Here is an 8,599-nt window from a genome sequence, read left to right as displayed (position 1 = left end):
CAAAGTTGTTTGTTTATATTTACAGAAAAAGAAAATTTCAGTTCCCTTCCCCAAACCCAACCTGCCGAGCCCACATAAGGAAAAAGTACACCGAAGGTCCCTCAACTTGTCATCGAGTTGCTAAAATCGTCTATCCAACGTCCCTTAACTAATCGAAACCGGTCACGATAGATCCTTAGGTGGTTTTGACTCTGGTTTTATCATATGTGGCAGCTGAGTCAGCGTGGAACCCACGTGGGCCCCACCTGTCAGCGTGGCCACATCAGCCTCCTCTCTCTTTTCCCCTCTTCTCTCTCTTCCTCATCTCTCTCCCTTCTCTGCCACCGTCGACTGTCCCACCAGCATGAAGGACGGCTGGAGGGCGCACCAGCGCGTCGCGTACGACGGCGAGGCCAAGAACCTTACCGTCGCGCTCTCCTACGGCGACGCGGCGGCGGCCCGACGGATCCCGTGCTCTGGTACGCCGTCGATCTGATGGAGTACCTCCCCGATGCCGTCGCCGTCGGCTTCTTCGCTGCTACGGGCGGGGCCGCCGAGCTGCAGCAAGTGTAGTACTGGGAGTTCACCACCAGCATCGACCCCAAGGACGTGTGGGTGGTGTTGGGACTCTACAGCTTGCTTCTTGTGCTCGTCGCCATAGGGGTGCTCTGGTTCGTGTCACAATGGAGGAAAGCCGGAGAGCTCGCCGATGGTGACATCTTTGACAAGATGGGGTACGACGAGCTTGCCGACGAGGAGTTCTTCGTGGAGAGCGGGCCGAGGCGGTTCCGGTACAGCGACGCGCGTCCGCATCCAACGCGCGCGCCGGCCGCCGCCACACCTTCCTCCTCCCCCGCGCGCCGGTCACCGCCACACCTTCCTCCTCCCCCGCGCTCCGGTCGCCGCCACACCTTCCTCCTCCCCTCCGTCTCGCCGCCGCCCGAAACGGCGTCGGCTGGGGCACCCGACGCCCATGGTGGAGGCGGCTAGATCCGGATTCGCCGTAGCCTCTCCGCCATCGACGGTGGCCGGCGGCGGCGCAGTGCTCGCGCTCGTCCTCCTCCTCGTCCTCCTCGCCGCGGCTGAGTGGTGGCGGCGGCGGAGCCCGAGCCCTAGTGGTGGTGGTGGTGGCAGCGGCCGCAGACCTCGCCGATGGCGAAGAGGCTACGGCGAATCCGAGGCGGCGGCGCCATGCTCGCGCTCGTCCTCCTCCTCGTTCTCCTCGCCGTCGCGGCACGGCGCGGGCGAGGGCCATCGGCTGCCGCCTCGGGTGCAGCAGGAGTACGACGTCACCTCCGCCACCGCCACGGGGCCTTGCGACGCCTACCTCGTGTTCCGCTGCTCCCCACCGCTCTACGCCTCCGCCATCTCCATCTCCAACCTCCTCAAAATCACCGCCACCGCCGTCACCGAATCCAACGCCGTCGACCCGGTCACCCCTGTCGCTGCCGACCCCCTCGTCCTCGCGCCCGTTGTCGGCGACCTCATCCCCACCCGCCGGCTAGCTTGCCCGAGAGGAGAGGGAGAGAGAGGAGGAAGGGAGAGGAGGGGAAAGAGACGGAGGGTGATGAAGTGGCATTCTGACACGTTGGTCTCACGCTGACTTAGCTGTCACATGGGATAAAACTGGCGTGAAAACCATCGAGGAACGTAATAAACGGTTTTGTAAGTTAAGGGACGTCATATATCTGGTTATGCGTTTACGCCACGATTTTGTAACTCGATGACAAGTTGAGGGACCTTCGGTATACTTTTTCCCCCACATAATGCTGGGCCCTTCCTTAGATAGCCCAGGGCAAGCCCGGCCCATAAGCCCAGGCCAGCACAATTACATCGCTACTACTCCCCCTCGTCTCTCCTCTCCCGTCTCCACCCAGTCGTCTCGTCGACCTCGAACTCGAAGCGAAACCCCCAAATCCGCATTCTCCTCTATCTACAAGCCTAGAAAGTAGAAACCCCCCCAAATCCGCATCCCCCACCCAATCCCCTCCCCCCAACAACTCGGCTTCGGCGGCGGCGGCGCCATGGGAGGAGGCGGCGCGGGTGGGGACGGCGAGGCGTGGGCGGATCAGGAGCAGGGGAACGGCGGGGGCCGCGGCGGCGGCGGCGGGGAGGCGAAGCGGTCGGAGATCTACACGTACGAGGCCGGGTGGCACATCTACGGCATGAACTGGAGCGTGCGGCGCGACAAGAAGTACCGGCTCGCCATCGCCAGCCTGCTCGAGCAGCACAACAACCACGTCCAGGTGGTCCAGCTCGACGAGTCCTCCGGCGACATCGCCCCCGTCCTCACCTTCGACCACCCCTACCCTCCCACCAAGACCATGTTCGTCCCGGACCCGCACTCCGTCCGCCCCGACCTCCTCGCCACCTCCGCCGACCACCTCCGCATCTGGCGCATCCCCTCCCCGGACGAGGCCGCCGCCGCCGCCGCCGCCAGCTCCAACTCCGGCTCCGTCCGCTGCAACGGCACCGCCTCGCCCGACGTCGAGCTGCGCTGCGAGCTCAACGGCAACCGCAACAGCGACTACTGCGGCCCGCTCACCTCCTTCGACTGGAACGACGCCGACCCCCGCCGCATCGGGACCTCCTCCATCGACACCACCTGCACCATCTGGGACGTCGAGCGGGAGGCCGTCGACACCCAGCTCATTGCCCATGACAAGGAGGTCTACGACATCGCCTGGGGCGGTGCCGGCGTCTTTGCATCCGTCTCCGCCGACGGCTCCGTTCGCGTGTTTGATCTCCGGGACAAGGAGCATTCCACAATTATCTACGAGTCCAGTTCTGGCGGCAGCTCCAATTCGGCAGGTGCAGATGGCGGCACTGCCTCGCCAACGCCGCTGGTTAGGTTAGGGTGGAACAAGCAGGACCCTAGGTACATGGCAACCATCATCATGGATAGCCCCAAGGTGGTCGTGCTTGATATCCGCTACCCAACACTACCGGTGGTCGAGCTCCACCGCCACCATTCGCCCGTCAACGCCATAGCATGGGCGCCACACTCCTCTTGTCACATTTGCACAGCTGGGGATGACTCGCAGGCCCTTATATGGGACCTGTCATCCATGGGCACTGGGAGCAACAATGGTGGCAATGGAAATGGCAATGCTGCAGCTGCTGCGGCAGCTGAGGGCGGTCTTGATCCCATATTGGCGTACACTGCTGGGGCAGAGATTGAGCAGCTCCAATGGTCAGCGACCCAGCCTGACTGGGTCGCTATTGCATTCTCCACTAAACTGCAGATCCTCAGGGTCTGATTTCTTTGTTCCAACCCTGTTAGTAAGGGGACATCGACAAGAACAAAGAAGGCCAGCATGGATAATGAGGTTAGGTGATCAGAGGACATTGTTACTTCAGTCTTATTTATTTTAAGTTGTGCACAGATGATATGCGCGCTGAGTTGGTTCTAGTGATATAACAAATTGTTTCCTACCTAGAAGCTGGAATTGGCAATGAACTGAGCTGTTAGAGTAATTAGCTGCTCTAGGTTTAGTATTGATGTTAATGTGATGTGGATTGTAGTTATGTTTGTTGCTTGTTCTCGAATGTCCAGCTCCAGTAGGGCGTAGGTTCACCTCTTGACTTCCATGTTGTATTTTGCACTCGCCGTATATGCACTTATAAGTTATAAGCTTGTGCGTGTTATTTTGTTTCAGATCTATGGTGTTTCTCATGTTGTGCTGTTGAAGTAGAACTAAATGCATGAAACTTGACATGCTATCAAAGCCAAGTGTTCTCGCTATCACCCTGGATGGCACACTTTTAAGAAGATCCTTGTCATGTGGTGAACATATTGGTACTTTCAATTTAGTATGTGCAATCTTCAGAGACCAGTAGTTGCATTGTTATGTCTTCCATTGGTTCACTTCAATTCATATCCTATGGCCTCATTGTTTGTCGTTTTATTAGGTAGAGTTTTAGCCTTTTAGGGTCCGGTACTATGGTTTGCTGGTGTGGGTGGTTTGATAATCTACTGTAGCTTGTAACAGTTATTGATGCCATGTGGTCAAATAGAATCGGCCTTTTTCTGGCTTTCTGTAACAGTTGTAGCTGCAGCAAATGAATAGATGCCCTGAGTTATCCTTCAAAACATAAAATAAAATGAAACCTTGTGTCTTCTGTGAATAGTGCCACAACAATAAGGCCTTGGTGCTTATGGGTGCATCTTTATTAAGTATCATCTTTGGCTTTGCTTTAGTTCTCTTCTAGTGGTGTGTTTCTACTTAGTTGTATTCTTTCTTTTGTGAATATGATAGTTGCACATCTTCCATTGGACAAGTTGGAAAACAACTGAGATGTGTGTGAAGTCACTTAGTGACAAAATGTTTCCCCCATAGGATATCCTTTTGGGAGCCTATTATTTGTATTTGGATTGCATATCATTTTTCACCAATTGTAGAATTTGTTGATTGCTGAAGCATAATATCATCTGGTTGGTGTGTAGCATCAACAATCAAGCAAGTGTGCGTGTGCACCATTATAAAGTTTCCACTTTCCACTATGTAGTATTTGTTTGTTCAAGAAGGGATTGAGAATTGACTTCTTTTCTACTTTGCATGTGCGCGTGATTGTTTTTGGTTGAAATGAGGTTCAAGCAAGTATCAGCTTGCATCTATTTTGTGATTTTGCTTTGCTCCTTCCTGCGCTTGGAGATTTCAAGCACACATCACAAGACACTTGATACTGTAATAATAAGAGTAAGAGCATTTTTGACATCTTATAGATTACCACGTTGCGTGATGGAGATTCAATAATATGATTCTATGCAAGGGTTGGCTACAAGTCTACTGGATTCTGTCGTAGAAAGGTGCTGTACGTGTTCATTCATTTTACAGATACTGCATCCTTCCTCCACTCCCTTTTACCCCAGTGTCCCTTTCATTCTCAAACTCGAAGCTAACTACTTGTGCAGCAGCCAGAAGATGTGAATGACTTTTATTTCCAGTGACTTTTCATACCACCATGGCACCATGTTCTATGTTCTAATTGCATAATTGGATGGCCTGTGGGCTGTGGCTGTTGTTTCAATGTGATTATTTGGGTGGACACTGGACAACCTACTCCCTCCGTCCCAGAAAAAGACAAACCCTAGTTTCCGTGTCTAACGTTTGACCGTCCGTCTTATTTGAAAAAATTATGAAAAAAATTAAAAAGATAAGTCACGCATAAAGTATTAATCATGTTTTATCATCTAACAACAATAAAAATACTAATTATAAAAAATTTTCATATAAGACGGACAATCAAACATTGGCATGGAAACCCACTGTTTGCCTTTTTTTGGACGGAGGGAGTAGACCTCAGGGCTTATTCGTTTCAAAGGAATTGTAAAGGAAAAGTACAAGAATATGCAATCCTTTGGAATGGGCACTATACTGTCATTCGTTTCAAAGGAATGCACCAAAGGAAAAGTTCCTGTCCCTCCACTTTTAAAGGGGAAAAAAAATAATCCACTCCAATCCAATGTTTTCAATCCTTTAAATTGTTTTCTACACAACCATAGGTAAGTTTTCTATGTTTTTCAATTCGTAGGTCTGCATATGTGTTCTCATGCTATTCCTACGTTTTAAAAAATCTTACAAACCAAACAAACCCAATTACTGTGAAGTTCAACCTGAGGATAACGTTGCCGATGGCTTTTCTAGCTACTAATGATTGATCATCTTTCATTTCTTCTGTTCCGCTTCCGCCCAGGATGTTCCTACATTCTTCTCTCATTTTCTCTTCATCCGGGAAGAACAAAAAAAGATCGCGCAAACAATCTTAGAACAAACCGTGAGACTCCTTTTCACTCGACTTGCCCCCGGTTCGGTCGGCCAACTGTTTTTGGTGTCAAGGCTAGATGTTTGCAGGCGGCACAACTGGTGGCTCAAGTCACTATTCCAGACCGTTGAAACACTCAATTTACACAGTGTTAGTATGTGTTTGGTTCATGGGATGGGGTTGGGTTGTTTCGAACCCCACTTTGTATTTGGTTTGAGGGTAGGTGGGATGGAATGATCCATGAAAGGGATTATTCTCCTAAGATTCGAGTTGAACTGATCCCTAAAAAATTGGCGGATCAATCCAACCCACTTTTTTGTCTCGTCGATATGTGGTTTAGCACCTAAAAAGACCATCACATCACTCATGCCAAACAGATAGACAGGATGATCAAGTCCAACCAACTTACTTTATCCTAAACTAAACACATGCTTAGAGAACGCTATGTATCTGGATCGTGGTTGAGGGAACGAGGGACGTGAATAAAACTCGACCATAGTGAGAGGACATGATGTGAACTTTTTTTCAACGAATAATGGTTGGACGGCCCAGCAGCTTCAGTTCAGGTGACACCAGGGACACGCACACCGGGCTCCTTTTTTGGGTAGTTGACGGTAACACTGCCGAACGGTACTGATCGTGTGATGAGAACGTTTTGTTGGTAATTCCACGCTAACCCTCAACCACAACCACATCCTGTAGCAATAGCATTAATACGTGATTATTTCACATATTAACGTTTTCCGTCAGAACGACCGTAAAACGACCTACAATAATCTCCATCACTACAGGTGCCGTGACTTCACTATCCTACTGCCTCACCGACGCCTGCGCACGTCGGCACCTTTGCTGCTTGCTGCCACATCATCTGCTAACAGCAGGTACAATAGCAAACTATAAATCGGTTTAAACATATATCAAGAAGATAAAAAAAGAGTGAAAAAAGCAACGGGATATATATTTGTAGGCAGCTATAGCACAGACCCCAAGACGCAATGTGTGTATAATAGGTATGATCATTTATTAATAGTGTAGTCTATATTTCTAGGTAACTATCGTACGAATTGGCTATTAAATTGACTATAAATAATTTGGAGTTAGTAGTTGGCTATACTATAGAACTTGCTCTAATACTTATGTCTTTGGCGCGTAGATTGAAAGCTGGAAATCCCATAATTCACTTTTTAACTCTTTACTTTCCTTTTAAAGGTGTGTTCTTTTTCTTATTTTTTTTAACTTCTGCTCTCTTGTTTTTCACGCATGCTTCCCAAACTGTTAAATAATATGTTCTCTTTTAAAATAACTCTATATAAATGATGCTTTAAAAGTCATTAATTATTTTTTTAAAAGGTTTTTAAGCTAATATTTAATTTATTATACATTAATTAATCCGTTGCTTCGTTTTGTGTGCCAGAAAGGAATCGAAGGATTCTCAATGGAATGATCTTTAGTTTGCGCTTTCTAGCGAAACCGGGTCAATGAATGATCTAAGGTCTAAAAAAACAACACAGGGTTATTTGTACAGATTATCTAGATTCAACTGCCAATGACGAAGTTTATGAACTACTGTATGCATGACTTACATGTGGCAACTAATTACTCCCTCCATTTCACAATATAAGACTTTCTAACATTTTCCACATACATATAGATGTTAATGAATCCAAATACATATATATGTCTAGATTCATTAACATCTAAATAAATATGAGCAATGTTAGAAAGTCTTACATTGTGAAACAGAGGAAGTAGAGTATACTGAATCGGTCGGTCTGTGATGGATGGGGAGTGGTTATTGTGATCAGCCACGAAAGCGCTAGCTAGCCTGCGGATAATAAGCGGATTAGTTGGACGTCGGCGTCTCTCTTACACTTTCAGCTACAAAATTGGAGCATGATTTGATACCGACCTACATACACAACGAAAATTTCAGAACGAAACTTGCTACGACTCTCACTCATTTTTTTTTTAAAAAACCACGCTATATATCTTGTACAGTTAGCTACAGAAGTGAGTAAAAAAAAAGGTGACAAAAAGAAGAGGAAAGTTGCTGACACATCACGCATTGGCGCCACACGAGGCAGAGACGACGACGACGAAGGAAGAGGACACAGTAGCAGCCAACACCAGCAGTATTGGACTATTGGCAGGGTGGTGATCGATCATGCATCGAGCAGATCAAGACAGCTCAGCAGATGCGACTGCTTCTTCTCTCCCACACACACACACCATCCAATGACGACATTGAACATGCATATGCATGCTGGGTGTTGCACTTGCACAAGCACAAGCACAAGCACAAGACTCCTTTCCCTTTCCCTTTGGCGCCACACTATCTACCACCTTTTGGAAGGTGGCCAGCCAGCAGCAGCAGCAGCAGCAGGATTGAATGAATGAGCAAGTTAGGCCAGCCAAGCTGCTGTACTGGTAGTAGTGGCCTGTGATGAGTGAGCTAGCCATCCATCCAATCCATTCCAACCATGCTTAATTTACCTTTTGATGATAGATTTGATCCCTCATTAGCTTATATTGCACATGCATTTTGTTATTTCTGGGGGAGAGCTTGGGCAGTTGGACCTTGACAACACCACCACCAGTGCATACATGCATCTATGGAGAAAAGGAAAAGAGGTAAATATTTCAATTCCAAAATGGATCTAGTCACCACCATGACAAGCAAAGGTAGTACTATGTGTGATGAGGTGAAGCATCATCATGTCATATACTAGCAGATAGCTCCATGGACTGTGGGTAAAAAGAGAGATAGATGGATAGATGGATGTGTAGATTCCCAAAGTGAGAAAAGAAAAGATTTAAGAGAGGGGAGAAGGAAAAAAAAACATATAGTGAGCTC

The 8,599-nt window shown here is 48.5% G+C and overlaps 1 protein-coding gene across 3 annotated transcripts; it reads left to right on the top strand.

The window, feature by feature from the left end:
• Positions 1–1,878: 1,878 nt before the first annotated feature.
• On the top strand, positions 1,879–5,158 carry LOC127762237 (WD repeat-containing protein LWD1). 3 transcript variants are annotated; one of them, XR_008015456.1, is made up of 2 exons: positions 1,879–3,308; positions 4,706–5,158. XR_008015456.1 is itself a non-coding variant. In XM_052286670.1 (1 exon), exon 1 carries the CDS (start codon positions 2,004–2,006, stop codon positions 3,237–3,239), a length of 1,236 nt encoding a protein of 411 aa, XP_052142630.1. In that variant the 5' UTR covers positions 1,879–2,003; the 3' UTR covers positions 3,240–3,637. The 3 variants fall into 3 exon arrangements, 1 of the variants encoding a protein (XP_052142630.1); XR_008015455.1 differs by lacking the exon at positions 4,706–5,158 and adding an exon at positions 3,639–4,683; XM_052286670.1 differs by lacking the exon at positions 4,706–5,158 and having other exon boundaries at positions 1,879–3,637.
• The last annotated feature ends 3,441 nt before the right edge of the window (positions 5,159–8,599 follow it).

Source organism: Oryza glaberrima, chromosome 2 (genome assembly GCF_000147395.1).
Source record: "Oryza glaberrima chromosome 2, OglaRS2, whole genome shotgun sequence".
Classification (NCBI taxonomy): domain Eukaryota; kingdom Viridiplantae; phylum Streptophyta; class Magnoliopsida; order Poales; family Poaceae; genus Oryza; species Oryza glaberrima.
This window is presented reverse-complemented; position numbering and strand designations above follow the sequence as displayed.

Coding starts and splice junctions, on each gene's coding strand:
- LOC127762237 (XM_052286670.1), top strand. CDS start 2,004: ATGGGAGGAGGCGGCGCGGGTGGGGACGGCGAGGCGTGGGCGGATCAG.